Source organism: Chaetura pelagica, unplaced genomic scaffold, assembly GCF_000747805.2.
Source record: "Chaetura pelagica isolate M959 unplaced genomic scaffold, ChaPel_1.0 scaffold66, whole genome shotgun sequence".
NCBI classification, from domain to species: domain Eukaryota; kingdom Metazoa; phylum Chordata; class Aves; order Apodiformes; family Apodidae; genus Chaetura; species Chaetura pelagica.
The window spans coordinates 553,504-579,666 of record NW_009953811.1 but is presented as its reverse complement, the minus strand read 5'-3'; the positions used below and the strand labels follow the sequence as shown (position 1 = coordinate 579,666).

General features: G+C 38.3%; 1 protein-coding gene across 1 annotated transcript in view; it reads left to right on the top strand.

Annotated features, from left to right (window-relative positions):
• PCLO (piccolo presynaptic cytomatrix protein) overlaps positions 1-26,163 on the top strand; it is a 333,240-nt gene that overhangs the window by 156,769 nt on the left and 150,308 nt on the right. Inside the window, exons 5-6 of the mRNA XM_010001252.1 lie at positions 1,103-6,167; positions 6,541-8,555. Coding sequence (XP_009999554.1) covers positions 1,103-6,167; positions 6,541-8,555 — 7,080 coding nt within the window. The remainder of the gene's footprint in view (positions 1-1,102; positions 6,168-6,540; positions 8,556-26,163) is intronic.

Here is a 26,163-nt window from a genome sequence, read left to right as displayed (position 1 = left end):
GTCAGCTGTTTTGTTAGCTGAATGGTGAGGTACTTTCACTAAGTACAGAGCAATTCACAACTGAGAGAAGGAGGAGGGAAACTCTGATATGGAACTACTTGCTATAGGATGTTATTGGTTATTTTGTTGTCTGAAGAAGGGGATTGAGGTTCTTGTCATTTAGAACAGTGAAGAAGGATGTGGAAGCTAGGAGAATGACTAAGGGTGTTTAATTAGGAATGAGAGGGGAAACATTGGTTATGATGCTCAGTCAAGCATATCTGCCTTGTTTTCTTCCTTTTGGTCAGTAGCTGACCATCATGCTTTCTTGCCTGCAATTACACTCCCTACCAGCAGCTTACTTCTTCATTACAAGTTTACTGAGAAACTTTTTTTATGAGGTACTCAGAAAATCATTTTACAGTGCTGAACTGCAGATATAGCGACTTTCCCAGTTACATTAAGTCATGCTTCAGTACTCCATGTGTTCTGCTGCATGTTACAGTGTGTAACACTCAAACCAACAAAATTAGACCAGAGATCCAAAAGTTGAGTTGATTTACATATTGATGGATAATTATAAAACATTAAATGGGCAAAGAAAGGAGCAGACCCCAGAAAAACTGCAGGCTTATGTTTGGCAAGCTATATTACTTTATAGCTATAACAATTTAGGCAGTTTTGAAATATAGGTAATTAAAACCTTTATTTACATTAACCCTCAAACAACTTGTCCTATGCATATTCAAACAAATAATAATTCCTAAGTATTCTGGAAATTATACATACAGTGTTTGTTTGTATTGAAAAACAGAAGATCATCATGCGAGTAATAAAATTAGTTGCCAGTGTGGACAGCCATGCAAAGCATAGTTAGATGCATTGCAAAACCCCAAAATTTGAGGACCTTTTTGTGACATTTTGGTAGCTTTTAATAAAAAAAAATTAAAAATAAATAGTGTTCAGTCTTATATGTTTTAATATAATTCTTCTTGACATCATTTTTCATCTGAGAATTAACTCACCTTTTAGAAAAAAAAAAAAATCACATGTACTTAATTGCCTGGAGACATTAAGAATGAATATGTAAATATGTACACACACGTATGTATTTATTTTTTAGGAAAAGGAGGATGACAAATCTGAAACATCAAGCTCTCAGCAACAGAAAAGTCCACAAGGTCTGAGTGACACCGGGTATTCTTCTGATGGTATATCAAGTTCACTTGGTGAAATTCCAAGTCATATCCCCAGTGATGAAAAGGATGTACTCCGAGAAGTTAATAAAAAAGACACTATTTCACAAGAAAGCCCACCAAGCCCCTCAGATCTAGCTAAATTAGAAAGCACTGTACTGTCTATTTTGGAAGCTCAGGCAAGTACACTTGCAGATGAAAAATCTGTGAAAAGCAAAGAGCTTTATGAAGTGTGTGGTGAAGAGACAAAGGATCAACCTAAAACAAAGCCTTTGCCAGTCACTCCAGAATCTTACAGTTCCGATGAGGAAGACTTAGAAGCTATTAAAAAAGGTGAAGGAACCATTGTAGAAGATGGCAAAGGAAATGCTTCCTCCTGGGCAGACTACAAGAAAGAAGATAAAGGAGATGACATATCAGCAAGAAGACAACGCTATGATTCTGTAGAAGACAGCAGTGAGAGTGAAAATTCACCTGTCCCAAGGAGAAAAAGAAGAACTAGTGTTGGTTCTTCAAGCAGTGATGAGTACAAACGAGATGACAGTCAGGGATCAGGTGATGAAGAAGACTTCATTAGAAAACAGATTATAGAGATGAGTGCTGATGAAGATGCCTCAGGTTCTGAGGATGATGAATTCATTAGAAATCAACTCAAAGAGATCAGTGTACCTGAAAGCCAAAAGAAAGAAGAAGTGAAAAGCAAAGCCAAAGGAACAGCTGGAAAACACAGAAGATTGGCACGGAAAAGTAGTGCAGGCTATGATGAGGATGCAGGAAGAAGGCATTCATGGCATGATGATGATGATGAGACTTTTGATGAAAGCCCAGAGCCAAAATACAGGGAAACTAAAAGTCAAGACAGTGAAGAACTTGCAGTAACAGGAGGAGGAGGCCTTCGGCGTTTCAAAACAATAGAATTAAATAGTACAATAACAAACAAATACTCTGAAGCATCTGAACAACAGAAAGGTATTTTGTATTTTGATGAGGAGCCTGAGCTAGAGATGGAGAGTCTTACAGATTCACCAGAAGACAGATCTAGAGGAGAAGGGTCTTCTAGTTTACATGCTTCTAGTTTCACACCAGGTACATCTCCTACTTCAGTATCGTCTCTTGATGAAGATAGTGACAGCAGTCCTAGTCACAAAAAACTAGGAGGAGAGAGCAAACAACAGCGCAAGGCCAGACATCGGACACATGGTCCTCTTCTTCCAACTATTGAAGATTCTTCAGAAGAAGAAGAACTGCGGGAAGAGGAAGAACTGCTAAAGGAGCAAGAAAAACAGCGTGAATTAGAACAGCAACAAAGAAAAAGTTCTAGCAAAAAATCTAAAAAGGACAAAGATGAACTGAGAGCTCAGAGAAGAAGGGAACGTCCAAAGACTCCACCAAGTAATCTCTCTCCCATTGAAGATGCATCTCCAACAGAAGAACTACGACAAGCAGCAGAAATGGAAGAGCTGCACAGATCTTCCTGTTCTGAATATTCACCTAGCATTGAGTCAGATCCTGAAGGATTTGAGATCAGCCCAGAAAAAATAATAGAAGTGCAGAAAGTTTACAAATTACCTACTGCTGTCTCTCTGTACTCACCAACCGATGAACAACCAGTTAGACTCTCAAAAGAAGAAGGTGGTCAAAAGGCACTGAAAAGTGCCGAAGAGGTATATGAGGAGATGATGCATAAGACCCATAAGTCCAAATCATTTCAAATTGCAAATGAAAAAGATGAAGTATTTGAAAAAGAATCTTTGTATGGTGGAATGCTAATAGAGGATTATATTTATGAATCTTTAGTAGAGGATACTTACAATGGAACAACTGATGCTACTCTTGTAATGAGACAAGATGAGAGCAATGAATATATTGAACAGAGAGGAAAAGAGAAAAAAATACGGGCCTCAGAACAGATCTATGAAGAACCACAAAAAGTTACTGATCTACAGAAAGACTACTACAGTGTTGAGACTTTACATTCTATTGTGCCTCAAGAAGATATTGTTTCTAGTTCTTATATTATCCCAGAAAGTCATGAAATAGTTGTATTAGACAGCACAGTAACTTCCAGCACTGAGGAGAAACAGTTGTTAGATGCAGAAGCTGCTTATGAAGAGCTTATGAAAAGACAGAAAATGCAGCTAACCCCTGGATCCAGTCCAACACAAACTTCAGGTTTTGTTCCTTCATCTGATGCAAAGATATCTAATGTTGGAGAAATGGTTGATAGTACATCTTTAACATCAAGCACTACTTCAGCAATCTCAGATGTATCACCTGTTAGTAGTACAACACTTTCTATTCCAGATGTTAAAATAACACAGCATTTTACAGCTGAGGAAATTGAAGATGAATACTTAACAGATTATGCCAGAGAAATTCAAGAAATAATTTCTCATGAAACATCAATGTTGACCTACTCTGAGACATCAGAAGGTGCTGCCTCAGTTTTACCTTCTGATACAGCTTCTTTAACATCATCTACATCTTCAGTTTGTACCACAGATAGTTCATCACCTCTAGATAGTGCAACCACAGGTTATACAGATACAACAGATGCTGTAACTAAATCTGCAGATTCTGAACGTGTTGCGGTAGTAACCCAACTTCCCTTAACATCTACAGAAGAATACTCTGAAGTGAGCATGCCTTATGACTCTTCTGCCAGAGCCATTAAAAAGCCATCTACAGCATCAGATATGGAAACTGTGGATCAAACTGCAATTTGTTTGCCTGAAGCCACTCCTTCAGTAGTGACAAGTACAGTTACAAAACCCAAGCAATACATGGCTGAGACCATTACTTTTGATACCTCTGAAGCAGAAGAGGAAGCAGCTAGAAAAATGAAAAGTTCCGTAGAGGCTGGTATTGTTGAGGTTCATCATGAAGATTCACACAAAGAATTGAGTGTTGAGATGAAAAAGATTTATTTTACTAGTGCTATATCTGAGCAACCACCTATATGTGTTGCATCAGTACCAGTTACAGAGTCTGCACCAGAAATATCTTCTGCAGCTACTCCCAGTGTTGTAAGTAAGACTAGCCTGGTCTCTGTGCCTTCCTCAGCTCCTGCTGTAACATCCAAAGTATTCTCGCTTTTTAGAAGCCCTTCTTTGGATTCTCCTGCACAACCTTCAGCACCCCTGCCTCCTCCTCCTCCACCACCTCCTCCACCACCGCTACCTCCACCTATTTTACCCAAGCCAGCCATTTATCCCAAAAAGAAGTCACAGATTAAAACTCCTGCAACAACAGCTCCCACAGTGGTACCTTCAGTGACAAGTGTTCCAACTCTAGAGTCCACAACTATATCAAAGAATCATGTGGCAACTATCACAAAAACATACACTCCAACACCACCACCTGTGCCACCCAAACCATCCTCCATTCCAGCAGGGCTTGTTTTCAGTCACAGGCCCACTGAATTAACTAAACCTCCAATTGCTCCTAAGCCAGCAGTTCCTCCACTCCCAATAACTGTTCATAAGCCAGCAGAAACACAGCCCAAACCAATAGGTTTGTCCTTGACTTCAAGTATGACTCTGAATTTGGTCCCTGCAGCTGAATACAAAATAGCATCTCCAACTTCCCCTTTGTCTCCACACTCTAACAAATCTTCACCAAGGTTGACAAAACCCTCACAGGAAACCTATGTTGTCATCACATTGCCATCTGAGCCTGGAACTCCCACAGAAGCTATAACTAGTCAGGCTGTTACCAGCTGGACTTTAGAAGCACCTTCTAAAGAACAAATTGCCCAGCCTGTGCAACCAGGTTTTACTCCATCCATGAAAACTATGGAAATTCAGAGTATGGCAGATCAGAGTATGTATATTTCAGGTGCTGTGCAAGCCGTTCCTGTCACAACACAATCAACTTTTGAAAAAATAACTAGTTCAAAATCAGAAGTAGTAACAACAGGGGTAGCCAAGACCACAGTGTCTGTGGTTAAGGCCCCAGTGCCTGGTTTTGGGTTAGGTAGTGTTGCTATTACTATACCACCAGAGCCACTACATATAGTAGATCGACCCAGGTATAGAGAGAATGGAAGATTCCATCCTTTGGGTGATGTCATAGATCTTCGCACTTTAACTAAGATGGATATTGAAATGAAGGACAGCTGCATGGATCTGTCTGCCGTTTCCATGGATGTGAGAAGGCAAATGCCAGCAAGTGATGTAAGTGGGCGGCCAGTAAGTACTGTCCAACCAGCTATAATAAACCTTAGCACTGCGTGTGTTGCCGATCCTTCTCTGTCTGTGGTCACTGAGACAGTAGCTGTAATGACCTGCACCACCACTGTAAGCTACACTGCCAGTAAAGACACCTTTGTGGATCTGGGACATGCAATGACAACGCCGCTCCAGCTAACAACAACAAAACATTTTGAGCCTGCATACAGAGTAACAGGCAGCCAGCCATTCTCTGTAGGTAGAGATGAACTGCCAATAAATTTATCCCTAGGTATGTCAACACAGCCAGTGACATGGGCTACTACAAAGCCTGTTACTGTACCACCTGTTGGTGTTACAAATGGTTGGACTGATCTCTCTACTTCTCAAGAGCCGATAGATGGTGGAGCAGTTGATCTGAGCACTACAAAATCTCACAGAACAGTAGTAACAATGGATGAAACTACTTCAGGTATCATAACAACAGTAATAGAAGATGAAGAAAAGCCTGTGGATCTGACTGCAGGGAGAAGAGCTGTCTGCTGTGATATGGTTTATAAATTGCCGTTTGGTAGGAGCTGTACAGCACAGCAGCCACCAGTTACACTTCCTGAAGATCGCTTTGGTTACAGAGATGACCATTATCAGTATGATCGTCCAGGGTCATATAGCTATCGAGGAATGGGAGGTATGAAACCATCTATGTCTGACACAAATTTATCAGAAGCTGGACTGTTTGCATACAAAAGCAAGAACAGCTTTGATTATCGAGTTGGGGCAACTGATGTAGCTGTAGATCTTACTTCTGGAAGAGTTACTGCAGGTCAGTATGACACAGCAGCAGATCTTTCTTTGAAATATAATTTTGATGTTCCTCACCTCATTTCAGGATGATTTTTATATTACTTTTCCCCTCCTTATTTTGTTTTGTTTTCTTTTGGACAGTGTGACAAATTATTCTGGATTACACAATTTTTATTTCTTCATTTTACATACGTGTTTTGCACAGAGGTGCCTGCATGTGCCTGCATGTTCAGCAATGCTGTTTGCTTCACTTCTAAAGTAGATCATTAACCTGAAGATTTGCATGCATTTTCCCCTTCCCATTTAATTCATCAAGATTGGGATGGCTTTCAGAATCCACAAAGCAGCATTGTTTTGTGGGACTGGACTGTAACTTTGCCCTGTAATTTCAGGTGAGGTTATGGATTACTCAAGCAAGACTACTGGTCCTTATCCAGAGACTCGTCAGGTCATTTCTGGCATCGGGCTCAGTACACCACAGTATTCCCAAGCAAGAATGGTATCATCTCTGGGTTCTCAGTTTGGCGTTGGAAGTGTTTTAAGATCATCCAATGGTGTTGTTTATTCTTCAGTAGCAACTCCAATCCCATCCACTTTTGCCATCACTACCCAACCCGGTTCTATTTTCAGTACAACTGCCAGAGATTTGCCTACTCTCCAAACAGTTGACTCGGTGCCCTCTTTATCAACTTTGCAACAGAATCAGCCACTCCCCAGATCATACAGCTTCTTGACAACAGTCGCAGCGGAAAAAGACAGTGCAATTACTGCCATTGATATGGAGACAGGGTTGCCACCTCTTACTCTAGAAACTATTACCACTGAGCCTACCAACTTGATACCTGCTTTAACTACAGCATCTGAAGTTTACCCAGATGTAATTGAAGACGAGGTTGCCCTTCTCATTGCCCCTGAAGAAGGCAAACAGCAGCAGCTTGATTTGGAGCGTGAACTTCTTGAACTTGAGAAAATTAAGCAGCAGCGCTTTGCAGAAGAGCTGGAATGGGAACGTCAGGAAATTCAAAGATTTAGGGAACAAGAAAAGTTTATGGTGCAAAAAAAGCTTGAGGAGCTGCAATCCATGAAACACCATCTCTTATTTCAGCAAGAGGAGGAACGACAAGCTCAGTTTATCATGAGGCAAGAGACATTAGCCCAGCAACAACTGCAGCTTGAACAATTCCAACAACTTCAACAACAGCTCCACCAACAGTTAGAGGAGCAAAAAATTCGTCAAATATATCAGTACGGTTATGACCCTTCAGGAACTGGCTCACCCCAAACTACCACAGATCAAACACTTTTAGAAGAACAGTATGCAACTACAGAAAATGGCCAGTTTTGGCCTGCTGCTGATGTGACCACTACGGCTTCAGGAGTAATGGGTATTGAAATTCCACAAAGTCAAGCATGGTATACTGTTCAGTCAGATGGCATTACCCAGTACATACCTAGGTCTGGTATCCTAAGCTCTGTTTCAGAAATGTCTCTTAAGGATATTGATGTTAGAGAGGAGAAGCAATTGAAAAAAAGAAGTTCTATGCCAAAATTACGTGGTCCATATGAGGAGCTTGAGGAGACCCTGGAAGAAGAGCCCCGGTGTTTCAAAAAGATAGTGGACAGTGGAGTACAAACTGATGATGAAGATGGAGCAGACAGAGGTTACACAAACAGGAGACGGAGACCTAAGAAGAGTGTTGATACGAGTGTTCAGACAGATGATGAAGAACAAGATGAATGGGATCTTTCTAGCAGATCCAGAAGGAAGCCTCGTATAGGGAAATACACTGAGAGTACTACTGAGGCAGAAAAAGCTAAACAGTTCTCCAAAGTATCTAGTATTGCAGTTCAGACAGTGGCAGAGATTTCAGTACAAACAGAACCTGTAGGAACAATAAGAACACCTTCAATCAGGGCCCGATTGGATGCTAAGGTTGAAATCATAAAACACATTTCAGCACCAGAAAAGACATATAAAGGAGAAAGCTTGGGATGTCAGACAGAGACTGAGTCAGATACTCAGAGTCCCCAGTATCTATCAGCTTCATCTCCTCAGAAAGACAAAAAACGCCCAACGCCGTTAGAGATAGGATACTCATCCCACCTTCGTCCAGACTCCACATTGCAGGTAGTCCCTTCCCCTCCCAAATCTCCCAAAGTTCTCTATTCACCCATTTCACCTGTTTCACCAAGCAAAGTTATGGAGTCAGCATTTGTACCCTATGAAAAACCCATCACTGATGACATCAGCCCTCAGAAGATGCTGCATGCTGACATTGCCAAGGTTCCTCCATCAAGCCCAAAGGCAGCAAAGATGATGCAACGATCTATGTCGGATCCTAAGCCCCTGAGTCCCACAGCAGAAGACAGTTCCAGAGCTCAGTTTCAGTACACTGAGGGTTTCATGGTAAGAAGTATTTGCTTGTATTTTTATTTTTTTAAGTATGTAATTCTACAGCTATCAGTGCAGGCTGAGGACTGGCACACTCATTTGCAACACCTATGTAAATAGTCTTTTTGCACACCTTGCTATAAAGTCCTGAGGAATGTCTGCTGTCTAAAGTAATGATTTTTTTGCTTCATTTCCTTGCCTGGGAATAGGGGAGTCCATATTACAATCTTTCTAAGATTCAGGAACAAATCCAACAAATTCTTTTTCATCATTTGGAAGGCACTTTCTGTTTTAGATTGCAGTTGATTGTCATTATGATGGTTACCACCAATTCTTCAGAAAGTGAAAAGCATTTTCTTTCTAATCATACAACACTCAGCTCTCATGGCACAGCCTGTGGTGCATTTACTGTGAAATTACTGCAAGTGCCTTCTGAGAAGCGACTAACACCAGATTAAAAATACCTTTCTTAGCTGTCCTTTTTGACCCTCATGAAGTTTCTTAGCCATTTGTGATTCTCTGGGTAATCTTGTGTCCCAATGTGTACATCTTTTACTTCTCCCAGACCAAAAGGTCTCATATCACTAATCTGGTTTTTGTTTGGTTTGGATAAGAAGGATTATCAGGAAGTTAGGCAAGTGTTGCAGGCTGTCTCTTAGGGGGTGAGAGGAAGCAGTTTTGAATAAGGCTGACATCATCAGGATTAAAATTTTTCATTTCTACAGTATTGCTTTTAGTTGGGCAGTAAGATTTCTGATTTGGGAATCAGCCCACTATTTATGAGTAAGAGGAAGAAGTCTTGGCTAAAAAAATAGCTTTAAATTTAACATGTTCTTGGTTGTTCTGTTGTCCAAGTTCATTCTCTTCTGTCATTTGCAAGGTCAGTATCTTATTTGTCAGAGCTCTGGAAGTGTTGCCATTTGAGTTCTTCAGCAGTTTTTATCTTTTGTGTTCAGTTATCTGTGAATGCATGAGTGATTAATACAGGCTGGATAAAATAAAGAGGGTTTGTTCCTGATATTTGAAAATTTCTTCATATATTTGTGCTGATATTAAATGCTTCCAATGCTGTTCCATCTTGTAAAACAGTGCTTGGAAAACAATACTTGGAAACATGAGGGGAAAACTGTAGTCACAGCGTTGACACTCTGTGTTAACATCATTCCCTAATGCAAGATCAGCACAGTGGGGAAGGCTAGCACCAGCATGGAAGTTTCACACAGAGGTTTTGTAACATCATCCTGAAGAATGGGCTGCTCATTAGTTATAAAGTGTTGGATCCTACTAGATATTGGAGAGCAGGTATCATATTTTAAAATAACTGTCAGTGTAAGTGAAACTATTACTGAGGATAAATTATTCAGTTTGCTTATTTCATAGATGCGTATGTGTTTGATATTAATTGTGTACTTTGTATAATGGACGATAAATTCTATAAAGAACTGATTATTTTAAGGCCCTTACAGTAGAGTTTGAACATATTCAGTGTTCATTAACGAAACATGTAAACAAAGGGTGTGCACATCGTTGTTTATTTTTTACCCACATCTTTATTACCATTTTGCCTTGACCCCAAACAGTAATGATCTTATAAGAGTATAGTCATAAAGCAGCAAATAGCACATGTCTCAAAATACTTAGTCTGAATTAAATGAGGTGGGCATTTTTATAGAACATGGGGTGCAGACAAGTGCAAGGAAAGTAAAAAACTTCCATGGATCTGAATTGGACTGCACTATCTGTGTCGTGTCGCATATGGTAAGGAAGCTGCTCTGAAAACCTTCCATGACCATCATGGTTGCATTCAGCTCTGATGTTAAGCTTTCAGTCTGTTATACCCTCTGTTTCTGATAGAGTTTTGTTGGTCGAGTATTTGAGGTTCCATTAGCTTAGGCTGAGATCAGTTACATGGAATTTAAAGGAGAAAAACAGATATATGACCAAAAAAAAGAAGAAAATATTTAAGGTGGAACTCAGAGAAAGTAATCTAATTACCTAATAAGCATCTGCAAATATGGGCATAAATTGCTTTTGCAGTTGCTATATCAGGTTCAGTTCTTAGTTACTCAGTCCAGTTATGTTGTGAAGTAGGGATCTGCAGTATAATATCTAAAAGATCTCCTAGTTTCCATGAGACTTACAGAATTCTCTTCAGCATGTCTATGTTTACTTATACCGGCTGAGAACCTAGTTTTAGAAATGAAACATCTTGAAATCACAGGGAAGAGTGGACAGTGATTTATTCTTCTTTTGAAACTTTAGTCACACTCAAAAGTTCTTTTTGAAAGTTTGCATACACACAGAGTGGCTGCTTACAAAGTGTAAACTTCGTTGACATTTTTTCTTCTGTAAAACTTTATTGATACAGCAATATATTGTTGTTATACTTGAGTTTCAGCACAGGATTGCATTTCAGTTGTCCTGCTAAGTGTGAAAGTAAGATGTTTCCTCAACTCTAAAATGTTTTTGGCACCAGAACTGTTTTTTCATTCTTTGTACAGTGCCCATGACAACTAAAGTCCTTGTATGTAAATTCTCCATGTACTCTTTTTGTGCCACCTGACTGAAGAGCTCCTGATTGCTTAATTAGAAAAAGGGAAGGGTAGAACAGATCAGTTACATCATTCAGAACAATGAAGCTCAGTGCAGGTAAACTTGTGAATCAGCTCACTCTGGAAAAGAGAATTTACTAAAGCTGAACATAAAATAGTAAAATGGAAATGACAGATTGATCTTTCACTACCTTAGGGAAATGGAGTGTGTATGAATATTGTTTGCATGGCTGAATATCCCATTATTTTTTTAATAGTTCTTGTTCCAGGATTACATTTTCTCTGCAGTCATAAACACTGCAGGTGAAAAAGGTGTTAATGTATTCATGTATATGTTTCACAAGCCTCTTTTTGTAACAGTTTATTTAAAAAGTTGATCCTTACTCAATCAGTGGGACTGAAAGTTTAAGAATAAAAATGGTCTCCTAAGGATTACAATGAAAGGATACCTTATCCTTCAGGCAATGCACTTTCATTACTCGTGTGCTTCTTCCATTGAAAAATATATTTACTACAACATTTCAAGAAAAAATATTACAAAGACTATGACTAAGATGATTAAGGTACGTCTCTATGTTTTAGAACTGCTGCTGTAAACATAATTTCATTCCTTAATACACCTTTTATAGAAAGACATTACAACATTTTATATAAGCTCATATAAGTAAAAAGCTGAATAATAACCTGGCAGCTAATCACATAATAGTAAGTATCTACATAATACTGCTTTTAGTGATGGCACATTTGATTTTCAGATAACAAGTTATACATTTACATTACATTTTCATTTAGTGTCTATTGAATTCATTGCCTCTATATGAACACTTGACTGAACATAGATGATGGCTTCCTATTAATTCAAAGCAAAAGTATTGCTTTCCATTCTGTTTCCTTTGGTAGTTCTTATGTGCTGTACATTTTTGTAATATATATTACTATATAATTCTATAGCTGTGTCAAGGAAAAATGAGAGCTATAGGTTGTCAGCACCAAAAAAAGTTGTGGAACCCACTCATCTGGAATTAATCCTTTGCAAAGATACTGTTTTGTGAGATTTGTGCCACTTGAGCTCCCAGTGACAGTGAGCACCCCAAGACTGACTTCAATAGACTGTTCTGCAATACAGTATGGTGGAAGTCCCTGGAGTGCGAAGCCATAACAGTGGTTTCCATGAGGACACCAGAAAGTGTAAGTAGAGATTGAAAGTGGAGATGGAAATGAATCTATTCAGCTGCAACCAAAGAAATGTGAGTGCCTTTCTAGTTTATTGAAGGAATATCTTTAAACCAATGCATCACAGAATCAAGTCACAAGCCCATCACAGTCAGCTTTGGCACTTACAGATATTGCAAAGGTGTAATCAAAGATGGAAGGTGTCTTCCTTTTGCCTTTGGATGCAGAATGCCTGCTCCACTGAACTGAAGCAAATTCCTGAAGATCTTGCACATGAACTGTCACACATATATAACATCTACAGCTAAGCAGTGCATAAAGACTCAGCGGAAGTGTTTGTATTAGTGAAACTAATGCAGAGACACATCTGTCAACAGCCTGTCAGCTTCAGGGTAGACATTGTACATCTAACCTTCAACACTTGGATTAAATTCTATCAATCTGTTTATTAAGGGAGTTAGCAGAGACTTTTGTCGAACTTTTCATCTTATGTGAGTTGCTGCAGGCATAAGGCAAATATCATTTAAAGATGTATAGTATGGTAAAAGAAAAATAATTTCAAGCAAAACCCCAAAATATTGTGTATTCAGGTACAAATAGCATGACTTCTTTACAATAATAAAAACGAACGTGATTTTATACTGATGCTAGAAGTGTAAAGGTGACAAAAGGTGACAAAAAAGTGACAAAAATTTAAAAGTAATGAAAACAAAGCACATTAAACTATGTTTCACCTTTTATGGTATTCTAAATTTTTCAGCCTTCAACTGAAGGTCAGGGCTTCAGTGTTCGGGCTGTCCTTCACTGTCTCAGACATACTGTACATCTGGGCAATGAAGAGGAAAAGAGAGTAGTTGCTCCCAGTAAATTAAAACCTTCCATGTATCATATCCGTGATGTTTCTCTTGTTTATTCAGGACTGAGATGATCACCAGAGGTGTATGACAGCAAGGAGTGTTCTGCTTGGGTAATTAATACAGATGAATTGTAGAGATAATTACATGTTGTCAGGTATTTCTGTTTACCTTCTGCAGAAGGGAGTATGCTCTATCTTATTGTCATGCCACAATTTCAGGTAAAGATCTTTGCTATTGCTGGAGCACAGGATGCTGGTTCCTTGTTATCTGCGCCTAATTCTAGCTAAAAGGGGTTGGTATTTACTTATAGCTGTTACTGTAAAATACTCTGAAATGTTTTATAGTCTAAGAAATATGTGTTCACATGTTTGTAACTGCAATAGGCTTAATGCCTTTAATTTTCTGTTTTAACCCTGTGCTGCACTTGAGGCTGGTTCATTGCTTATGGACAGGAGATTTTATTTTGAGTTTGAATTCAGGCCAGCAATCCAGAGAAGATGTAGATGTACCTATTGAGTTCCTTTTGGAATTGAATATCAAGTCACATGCTTTTTTGTGTGTGTTTCAAACTAATTTGCTGAAAACTGACTTGAAAAGAGGATCTCACTCTCACACAATTCTACACAATCTTATCCCTGTGTAAATAGTAAAAGAGGATTTACCTATCTTCTGTAACTGCGTGGTTTTACCTAGATTTAAGATTACTTTTCCCAGTAATGGTAGAATCATAGAATGGTTTGAGTTAGAAGGGACCTTAAAGATCATCTAGTTCCAACCCCCCTGCATGGACAGGGACACCCCCCAATAGACCAAGTTGCTGAGAGCCCCATCCAACCTTGAACATTTCCAGGGAAGGGACATCCACCACTTCCCTGGGCAACCTGTTCCAGCATCTCGCCACCCTCACACTAAAGAATGACTTTCTAATGTCTAACCTAAATCTCCCCTCTTCCAATTTAAAGCCATTACCCCTTGTCCTTTCACTACAAACCCTTGAAAAAAGTTCCCCCCCAGCTTTCCTGTAGGCCCCCTTCAGGTATTGGAAGGCCACTATGAGGTCCCCTCAGAGCCTTCTCTTCTCCAGGCTGAATAACCCCAACTTGCTCAGCCTGTCCTCATAGGCCATCTTCATGGCCCTCCTCTGGGCTTTCTCTAGAGCTCCATGTCCTTCTTATGTTAGGGTCTCCAGAACTAGACACAGTACTCCAGGTGGAGTCTCATGAGAGCTGAGCAAAGGGAGAGAATCACCCTCCTTGACCTGCTGGCCACTCTTCTTTTTATGCAGCTCAGGAAAAGGTTGGCTTTCTGGGCTGCAAGCTCACATTGCTGACTCATGGTGAGTTTCTCATTCACAATCACTCCCAAGTCCTTCTCCGCCAGACTGTTTTTGATCCAGATCAAAAACCATTCTCTACCCAGCCTGTATTTGTGCTTGGGATTGCCCAGTCTCAGGTGCAGAACCTTGCACTTGTCCTGGATGAACTTCATGCAATTTGCACGAGCCCACTTCTCCAGCCTGGCCACATTGCCCTTGGTGAAGCCACATTGGCTGTCACCAATCACCCCTTTGTTTTCCCCGTGCCTTAGCAGAGCCTTCAGGAGGATCTGCCCCATGGTCTTGCCAGGCGCAGAGGCGAGACTGACTGGCCTATAGTACCCTGGCTCTTCCTTTTTTCCCCTTTTTGAAAATGGGAATTATGATTCCCCTTTTGCAGTCAGTGGGGATTTCTCCAGACTACCAAGACTTCAAGTATGATGGACAGAGGCTCTGAGGCTTTGCAACTTTGTCAACCATTTCCTTCAGGAGCTGTGGATGAATCCAATCAGGTCCCATGGACTCGTGCACCTTCAGGTCCTTTAGATGGTCACGAACCTGCTCTTCTCCTGCAGTGGGGAGATTTTCCTTTCCACAGTCCATGCCTTCACCTTCTCTAACTTGGATGGTGTGACCAGAGCCTTTGCCAGTAAAGACTGAAGCAAAGTAGTCACTGAGTACTTCAGTCCTCTCTATGTCCTGCATAGCCAGGTCTCCAGTTTCCTTCTTAAGCAGTTCCACATTTTCCCTTGTCTTCCTCTTATTGCTGACATACCTGTAGAAACCTTTCTTGTTATTCTTAACATCCCTGGCCATGTCCAACTCTTATCTGTGCTTTGGCCTTCCTTACCTGATCCCTTGCTTCTCTGACAAATTGTCTGTAAACCCCCCAGGATTCCTAGTCTTGCTTCCACTCTCTGCATACCTTGTTTTTACATTTAACTGTGTCCTTGCTCATCATCATTATTTACAATTTAGAGTCCTGTCCACATTTCAAGCTACTTCTTGTGCTGTATTTGAAATCATTTGGAATAGCATCAATGTGATTCAAACGAGGAATTTTTTTTCCATCTGTTAGATCTTCAAAACAGAAAGACTACCTACATTTGATCAACAGATCATATAAACATTATTTTCTAAAGCACATTTAACTGGGTCAGGCTGTCTTGTCTTATACTTTTATATCAGTCAATTTCACACCTTCTCTATTCGACCAAGGGACATTCATGCAAAATAGAAAATTATTACGGTATTCAATCTTTTGCTTTTCAAAGAGGATCCTTAAGAATCTTTTATAAAGCTTTTATTAAGTTTCAGGTATGGAAAGAGGCCAATATCATTTTCCCTGCTTTAAAGTAATAAATGCAACATCTCAACGTATACAGTAAAGCAAGCAGAGTCGGAAGAATGACAGAGGGGCACATAACGACCCAAAGGGAAGCACTGAGTGGTACAATAAAAGCAGAACATAGATCAAAATAACATGCTAATGTATCTGCTAATGTTATCCAAAAGGAGCCAGTAATCGGTTTGGACTGATTTTCCCTACTGGGATTTGAGCACTTTTGAGTTACACTTAGGACAGAGCTCCCTATTCAGTCTTCTCCAGAAGGACTGTAGTTTGCATGCATGAAAACCTCCCCACAAACTGTAGCAATGTGAAATAACTAGAGCAAACCAATTTCTTCTTGTCAAAGTATTCCAAACTTCATCTCATAACCAAATGCAAGTTTTAATTCCAACACTGTTCCTCATAATTTTCTTAAAATACTTTTAACTTCATAAAATATTGCCTTGATCAAGCCAAATGTGATTAAATGTTGCTTGGAAGTGATCCGAGACTGGCAAAAATCCATGATAGCTCATATGTCCTATATGAAGATTACTAAAAAAATCCCCGGAACCATGGTACATCCAAAACTTATGATCAGACATAGTTACATACAATAAAATAATCAGAACAGTTAAAAGGTATCCCATATGAATCTTCATTCTCCACTGTGTGAATGCTTACCCTTTCCTCTCCATGTGAGGCCTCTAGGATGCTCATTTAAGACAAATTAGTAGATTTAAAATTACCCCTGTATTTTTGGTTTGGGGGTTTTGGGATTTTTTTTAAACATTCAGAGTATGTCAGTATTGAGATAACTATTCTGTGCAATCCATTCCTTAGAATTTAAAGAGGTGCATCTCCATTGATACCTGAGTGTACTTAATTATTTTTAGCATATGAGCTACTAAAATTTTTGAAACTTTACATTTCCCCTAAGGGAAAATTAGAAAAATATCTGCAGAGCTAGATATACCCCATATGATCATCTCAAAAGGTAAAACTTTAAAAAAAAACATCAACACATTAATTTTTGGTAGCCAGTAATCTTTGGGCTAGATGTGTGTTGTTAGTAATTATCACTGCATTATTAACTTCATAAACAATGTACCAGAGCTCTGAAGTGTTACTTCTCATCTCCAAAAATACTGGCTAGGCCAGACTTTCTCATGCTATTAGTATTTCAAATTGCAATGTAGGTTAATACGCCTAATTGGTTTGGATTCTTTGAGGTTTTTTTAAATGTATAAGGCTTGCCTATATTAGAACCAACTTCACCTTTTATCTGATCCTTAAAATCCTTTTATTCAGGCATTGGTTTTCTGAATCAGTGATTTCTTATTAATAACAATTTGTTAAGATAAATAACAGTATTTACAGTTATAAATTACACTAGGTATAGGCTTACGAGTTTACATATTGATGCTGGAAAATCAAATGTATGAAATACTGAGAAAAATAGTTCCTTTTATTACTTTCTATCTCCAGCGCAATATTATTTATTGATATACTAAAATTTGTTGATATATTAAAATCACTATTTTTTAATGGAAGTTTACTGTCCAGCTGCCAGCTGGAAGCAGATATCTTAGGTCAAATTGGACACTGTCAAACTGGAAGGCAGTTTTAAGTGGATCAAACAAGGGTTTGTCATAGACTTGAGTTTTTAATAATTCAGTTGCAATTTACAATATGGAGAAAGCACTCATATAGCATTCGCACATCGATATAGGAAACACAATTACTTTGGGCAGCAGAATTGCAATACAAGGCAATGTTCCAAAATCAAATTCAGTAATGATACAGAGACTGCAGATGCAAAAGTGAAAAAAGATAATTCAGAACTATAGCTGTTTAGGCAATAGCAGGACTGAAAATGTTCAGGTGTTGTAGCAAAAGTTCAGGCTTAATATGACTTAAAAATATGAAGTACTTGCAAAAAAAGGCAGTGGTGTTCTTGAAAAGAAATGCTGAAAACTTGTGCATGTCTAAGATATGTGATATAACTGTTCTGCCCTACTCAGTGGCTGGTGGGACTGTACTAATAGATGCAGTTTAGGTCAGCACCACTGAAGAGTTAGTGAGACTGAAAGAATTCAAAGTTGAGCAAAAAAAGAGAGTATAAAAGATTTAGACAAGAAGACATTGGTTGAAAGGCTGAAGGATCTGATTGTGTTGATCTAGAAAGAAGACCATAGCTGGGCAAGATAACAGTCTTTCTGGGTTAAACATTGTAAATAATACAGCTACTAACCAATCTTCAATTCTAGTGGAGGCAGGAAATGGAATATCTCCATTTGTGGCCTGTGATATTTGGTAGATATTAATAAAAACCTGATAATTGTAATAGCACAAATATCTTGGAATCAATATTTTTTTAGTGAAGATGCATTAGATCTGATTTTTGGAAATAATGTAAAGGGATAAATAGCCTATATGACTGATTTCTCTTCCAAGTCAAGGATATCTTGAGCAGTATAAGTGATAGCATTATCTTTAAAACATGAATTCTAAAATAAAATACAACTTTCTTTAGTGTTCATGGCTCATCTTATACATTAGCATCCATATCATTGCTGTCAATTTTTATTGATACAGCATTTGTCACAGACTGCTTGAGTAAACTAACACCTCAGATCATATAGGGATCTTTCTCTAATCTGAATTACTTCAGTGATACAGTCTTCATTTAAAAGATAGGAAGCTGAGACAAAGCAAACAGATCTGTAATCAAACAGCCTAAATGTCACTTATCTTGTTCCTTCTATTGCTGAGCTGAAATAGCTTTTTTTTTTTTTTTCCCATTTCACTTTCCTCTGTTCAGAAGCCTAGAGAGGTCTAATATTTTCCTTGACTGATACAAGGACATAGGCTACCTAGTTAAGGTATGAAGGATTGGAAAGATCATATTTAATGTTAGATATCAGTGGTGTAAAATCACACCTAACCTAGTCACTGTAGATTCCTTTTATAGTCTGCAGGCAGAAGTATTCCAAGGGAACAACAGTTTATCTACATGTTTTATATTTGTAATTTAAAATATTACTAATCCCATCCATTTCTCCATTGTCTACAAAGAGATTCTTGATGACTGAGACTGGTTTTTGTCAGGTGAATTGCATTATCTCGCAAAAAGCCTGATCTGGAGAGACTCAGATAGTTTTTCCTTTATGCTTATCTTCTCAGTTCAGTTTCTCCAAATAATTTCCAGTTTAGCTACCAAGAAGGAGTTAAAACACAGGTAAAATTTTTTCAGAAACTCAAAAAGTTATTTATCTGCTGCAATGTTCAGCTCAGGGAGTGGGGCAATGGTATAGTAAGTGCTTACAGTCTCTGCATTTAGAATGAAGATATGAGACAGGAATTAACAACAGCCAGTTTGCTTAGTGCTGTGATGCCAACATCACCCATTTTGAAGCTCCAAATACAAGGATAAGTCTGAAACCCTGTCACAGGATATGGCTCTCTGAAACTGATGGAGAGATGGAAATTTCTCTTCGTTTTCCTCCCCTTCCTCTGTATGAGACTACAGCCTGCCTTTTGGCTCTCCTCCTCCAGTTTTCTTGCATTTTGTACAGAATGAATTTGGGTATTGGTTAAATTTCTGTTCACATTCTCCATCTGTCCATATCTTCTCTCTAATCTCCTTGCTAAACCTAACTTCTGTTTCCCAGCTGGTTTCTCTCTGACACCTTCTCTCATCCAATCTAAATGGTTCCTGTAAAAATACAGCTTTTATTATCTCACCTTACTCACTTTGCAAGCTGTTTGCTCATGCTGAATCCAGCTCAAGCATCGAGTTTGCTGGTGCTCTTAAACTGCCTGACAAGCCTTTTCCCTGGTGTAGGATCATAAATGTCAGTCAGGCTAAATGGGACTAGTCATTAACTAAAAGTAAAGGCGGGGTGTGAAATTAAATAACTAGTATGGGGGAAGGTCTGAAGGAAGATTAAATGTTGAAGATTTCCTCACTGTGTGTGAAATGAGAAGTGATTGGTCCTGATTTCTCTAATTTTGGATAATTGCTTCATACAGACAGTCAGCAGTTGCCAGATATGAAAAGACAGTTAGGAGAGGTCATGGTCAGGGTGAATCAGAATGAGAGTTACCCACCTAAAATTTAAACCTGATATAGAGAAGATTAATGTGATATTCATATTTATCAGTATTTATTTCCAACTGCTGTATAGCATTAATGAAACACAATAACATAAGCCTCATGAAATCATAAGGTGGGCTGGAAGTAGTATTTACTCCGTAAGCTTGTGGAGCAAGCTATTCTGTAACCTCTTCCATAGCTGTGCTTTTTTACTGCTTGCATATGATGTAGGAGGGTAACAGTGAAATAAAATTATGCTTTTTTATCTGAGTTAAAGTTGGAACCAATGGCTTTCTTTTCCAGAAGTTTTACTGAGTTAATTACTTGCATCATACTGATAATCCTTTTATATTTTCTAAGTTGTAATCCACAACAGAAATACAAGGGCCTACTAGGAAGAATGGAAAGGAATCAATGAGTTTGTCCTTTGCTCTACTACTGAACAGTAGAGAATTGGATTGGGAAGGTTATATGTAGGTCACATAGCCCCACCTGCACCTCATTGCTGGGTTAATGTCAAAGTTAGACCAGATGATTAATGTACTTATCTAGTTGGATTTTGAAAATCTCCAAGGATGAAGATTTCACTGTCTCTCTGGGCATTCTGTTCTGCGACTTCACTGCTCTCATGGTGAAGAATGTTTAATTTATTTTGTGCAACTTGTGCCTTTTTTCCTTCACTCTGCATCTCTTAGAAGAGTCTGAGTATATCTTTTCAGTAGTGCTGCATTTGAGAGTTGAAGACAGCAGCTAACTGTTTCTCTCAAGCTGATGAAGCTTAGTTCCTTAGCCTCTGTTCATAGAAGAGCCAATCTTCTCAAACCCTGGCCATCTCACTAGGCCTGGATTGGCTATTGTCCTGCATAGGTCGTAAATAAATTCTGAGATACTAGCACCTCAATGTCATCAGTAGAAGGCTGGAGCACCTGTCCTGTGAAGACAGTCAGAGAGAGTTCGGTTCTTCAGCCTGGAGAAAAGAAGGCTCCAAGAAGATCTCATAGCAGCCTTCCAGTACCTGAAGGGATTACAGGAAAGCTGGGAAGGGAGCTTTTACAAGGGTGTGGAGTGATGGGACAAGGGGGAATGACTTTAAACTAGAAAAGGGGAAATTTAAGTCACACATTAGTAAGAAAATCTTTAGTGTAAGTGTGGTGAGACACTGGAACAGGTTGCTGAGGTAGGCTGTGGATGCCCCATCCCTGGAAGTGTCTAAGGCCAGACTGGATGTGACTTAAAAGACCCTGGTCTAGTAGAAGGTGTCCCTACCCATGCAGGGGGGTTGAAACTATGTTATCTTTAAGATCCTTTCCAACCCCAAAAATTCTATGCTTCTATGTTTTTGTTATCATTATGTAGAGAAAATCCATTACAAATGTATTCTGGATTTTTAACTGATAGAAAATTGCTCTTTTGTTCACATGTTATGCAAAAATAAAGATCCCCCACATCCAGTGACAGCGTTCTGTAATTTATCTCTATGAAGGATTTCCTTTAAAAATACTACATAAAAAGTATTTCCATGTTTTATACAAAAATAATAAGAGGCTACAATTGAAGCATAAGTGATGGAGCACTGCCAAAAGACTTGTAAGTTGCAGCACCATCCCAAATTCAAGTTTACACTCGTTAATTTTTTATTTATTTTTAATTTTTTTTTTATTAAAAGTATTTAAATCCCCACATTGCGGTATTTCCCACTATTTTGGAATTGATTTTTTAAACTTAATTTTTGAGCAGATGTCAGTAATTATGTTCTTAAGTTGTGCCAGGAGGCATTTAGATTAGATATTAGAAGAAGTTCATTCCCAAAAAGGTAGTCAAACATTGGAACAGACTGCCCATGGAGATGGTTGAATCACCATCCCTGGAGGTGTTTAAAAGACGTGTAGATGTGGTGCTTAGGGACATAGTTTAGGCACCGGACTTGGTAGAGTTATGTTAATGGTTGGTAGAGTTAGGTTATATTTGGACTCTTAAAGGCCTTTTCCAGCAAGAACAATTCTGTGATTCTGTGACTATTAAATACAGAATAGATATAGATACTTATAAAAGTAGCTCTAAATTTTCCTGCAGAACAGTGACTCCTGAACTAGGTTTTGACTCCTATTTCTATTTTGTTTTCCAAATTGTTCGAAGATTCTTGAGGTGTATGGCCCTTGGTCTTGAAGAACACTGATGTCTTCCATTACAACTCAGTATCAATTGCTTATAGTATATTTAACCAAATAATTTTGTGTGCAGATGAAGATCCATCTTCCAAATTCATTTGCTTATTGTATTATTTTCTCCTCTTTTTGTTTCTTTGTGTAGCTTCTCTTCTGAGTCATCACTTTGAATTATGTTTGCTGGCTTCATGAATCTTTTACTTCATTAATATTCACAGCAGTCTCTGGCAGTGTCAGCCAATTGCCACCTTAACCAGAAAAGGGGCACAGAGAACTGCCATCAGAAGGGTCAAGCTCAAAAAGAAATTTTAAAAAATGTTACTTTTAAATTAGATGTGGGAAAAGGAGAAGAGGCAGAGAGACAGGTATGTGTCCAGCTCATGTCAAGCAGAATTAGTGGAGAAACCTAAACTGGCTCTAAAAAGAACTAGAAGTCTTATATTAATGTTACACTTCATGCAAGATAATGCAAATCAAAGTTCTTTAACAGTGCTAGACTTATTCCCCTATTAAATGTACATATAGGCTTCAGCAGAAACTTGTGTCTGCTGCAGTTTGCCAACTTACTGTGATCTATGGGCACAACCGAGGATGCAGGAGAAATGTGGAGTAGTGGGAGAGAAGGAAATCCTTTAATCATTAATTGCCTCTGAGCCCTTTGTGATCTATTTTAATGACTTAAATTCAGAGCTGAGTATGTCCATTGGCTTTTAAAGCTCATGTCATCTTTTAAAGCTTTATCTCAGGGACTGATGTAGAAAACAAACTAGATAACTCACATAAAACTCTCTGAAGTTAGTGGTACACTCTGTTAATTCAGTGAGCTGTAGATCATGCCTAGATAAAATTAGAATGATTTTATTATTTATTTATTTATTTTTAAATCTCTGAACTGGTTATTCTGCTAGTTCCAATATGAGGAGGCTTTTTTGCACTTTCTTTAAAACAAAATCCCTCAATTCTATTTATTATAAAAAAATGGAATGTCCAAATAGATGGAATCTAGGCAACAAGGAGAAAGGCTGGTCATTTAATGATTGGAAAATGTTCTAATTTAAAATATCCTTTAAATATTAATTTTATGTCAGGTTTGCACAGGAAAACAACCTTGGAGTTTTCTATACTAGGGGAAAAAAATGAATTGATAGTTGGCCAGATGTCTAGAAAGGGAAAATGAGGCCGTAGCAGCTGGCAAGCTGAAAAGTTAGACAGTGATCCTTCTGAACCACATTTTTTCATATCTCATAGTTTTTCTATTATGAGTTGGTCATACAGAAAGAATAGTCTGAAGAACAAATTGAAGGTTTTCAGGTGTTTGTTCTTTCTTGCAAGCAGTTCAACAATTGCAACATAGTTTTGTGAGGTTGGAATCTAAAACACAATTTGAGATCAAAGTCCATCTAATTCAGCCTTTTCTCCATGACAGTGACCATGTATTTTCAGAAAAGGATGAGATAGTCAGCTTCTGAGGCAAGGTGTCATCCTCTGGGGTGAAACTTAGCTTACATGTGGAAATCTAATATAAGATTTCTTTTAATTTTTTACTTCAGGCTAACTGTAAAATACACCACATTTACTTTACCCATTAAAAAGTTAATTTCCTTGATGTGAAGACAGAATGGCAAATACACATATTTAGAATATCTTAGAAAATTTTCAGTGTTTTAAGGAAAATGTGGGGACAGAGTACTGTTTTCCTGAACCTGATCTTCCACTTCATATAGGAAGTCTGCAGCAGACGTTCTCATATTTTTTTGTTGTTTCCAAAGCATCAAGCCCAGTTGTTTCCAAATAACTAAATGGGTTCCAAGTAATTTGGATCACTGTTTGCTCACCCCTTCCTGTGGTGAGGTAGATAATTATGCACAAAAACCCACATACTTTTTACATAAACACATGATTTTTCACAAGACATAGAGGAGTTGTAATGGAAGACATCAGTATTCTTCAAGACCAAGGGCCATACACTTCAAGAATCTTCCTCCTCCTTGTGTATATAACTTTATAAAGTGGTGCAGTGCCTTTGCAGTCTTCTTTCATAATGCTGGGTAGGAAGATAGTGTGGTGTTGGGTCTTCATCACCTGAGTGTAGATGTTAGGAACATTTTTCTTGAATGGAACAGGCTGATCTTATGCTCTGACCCACATCTATGAGCATGTTTGAATGTCATAGTATCACCTTTTCTTTCTTCTTCAGAATCTTCTTTATAAGTATTACAAAGAGCTCAAGGTTTTCTTGTTGCAATTGGTCTGAAATTTGAAAGAAAACTTTATTTTTCTTGAGCTACCTTGAGCTAAAATATGTTGAAATGTATTCAGTTTTCTAATTACTTGTCATCTTTCATATCTGAAATTACTATTGCACCACTGTAGTTATATTTAATGAGTATTTAATTTGAATAATGGTCTAAAAAGGAGCCACTATTGTGACAGAGAAGCAGTGATTAAAAATGTTGTCTGTGGTCAGATACAAAGACATTGAATGTTTTCTGGAAAGAGCAGAGCAGATAAATATGTGTCATCATTACTTCAGTATTTAGTGTGTTTCCGTGTGAGCTGATGTTCAAACAACACAATAAGAAATTGCACACTAAATACACAGAGCTCAGAGATAACACACACTGAGGTAAATGGCATCAATGATTTGTCAGTCAAGATAATCTTCATCACTGTTCTGTCAGGCTGGCTCCTGTCTGCTGTATGTACAGCAACATACTAGGATGGTTACTGTGCCTTCAGATACCAGAAGAGAGATCTGAGACTTAAAGAATTTCATGTTCCCTGCTGAAATACAAGCAACTGGTTCTTTAAGTATTGCAAATGTTGTAATACATATAGAAAGGTTATTTTTTCTTTATAGACTTATCAAAGATGTATGAACATAAGTAGTGTCATCTGAAAATGAAGTAAAAATCACTTAGGTTCCTGTCTCCGTGACTTAGAAGTTAAATAGCAGCAATCTTCATCATGGGACATGACTTGATGATCTCAATCCTGGTCTGTCCAAGGCTTTACGATCAGTGCATGATTGATGCTGAACAATAACCTTTTTCCAGTCTTAGTTTAGAGACAAATAAATTAATGGCTAATGAGCCTGAGACCCTTTAAGCATTGATTTTGATGCAGAGTCAAAATATTTCAGCTAAGCAATGTTGCTTGGGTAGGCTTAAATAAATACCAAAGGTATTCATAATTTGCAAAATATTAACTAAAAATAATCAGAAGTTAGTCATTTAGATCTAGCTGCTCTTAAAAGGTAATAATCTTAGGACTTGCACAAAAGCAAATTTATCTTGATATGAGAGAAAAAACAAAACAAAAACAAACAAACAAAAAAAAAAAACCAACCCAAAATTCTGCCACTCACAGATTTTGTATAGGTGAACAGATGAACGAAAATATTCTTCTCCATCAAATACTGTCTGACATCCAGGTGTAAGAGTTCCCAGTAGGCATTCCTCACCTCTATTACTAAGCATACCATTGTGACCTGTTAATGAATGGTGACTTTCAGAAATCAGCTGCTTAGTCTGTGCTTCTTGTCTTTCCATCCTTTGCCTTGGTCTTTTCAAAAAGCCACAGCCTCTTTTCAGGTTGGTTCTTACCTTCGGGATGTTGGAGTGCGTCCTCATCTGAATGAATTATAGAAAACTAGCTAAAGTTCTTTATTAATCATGATGTGCAGTGGTAGCACTGTCCAGTTAAGGTTTAGAAGAACCCTTTTCATGCTCAGCCATTTTTTTCTGTGTTCCAACTAAGTATTAACAATAAACATATCTGACAAATCACACTTGCGCCCAACAGTTCTGCTTCCAATCCGTGAATACTGCCATTTCTCGAATGTAAGAAGGTGGATCCACACACTGTACCTCAAGAATCTGCAGGCCATAGTGAACATCAGACTATTTGAGACTTCAGAGAAATCATTTGACTTTCCGTGGATATATTTGGATCCAAACAACACTGAATGACATGACTGTAAAGCCTGATATTTGTGAAGTTAAAATGACACTAATATATTCAGAAGCCATTCATTTTGGATGATCTAGATTAATTTTCTGCCCATACTCTTCCACTGGTCTAGAATATGCACTTGAGTAATTGTGTACATGTCAGAGTTTCAGTCATTATC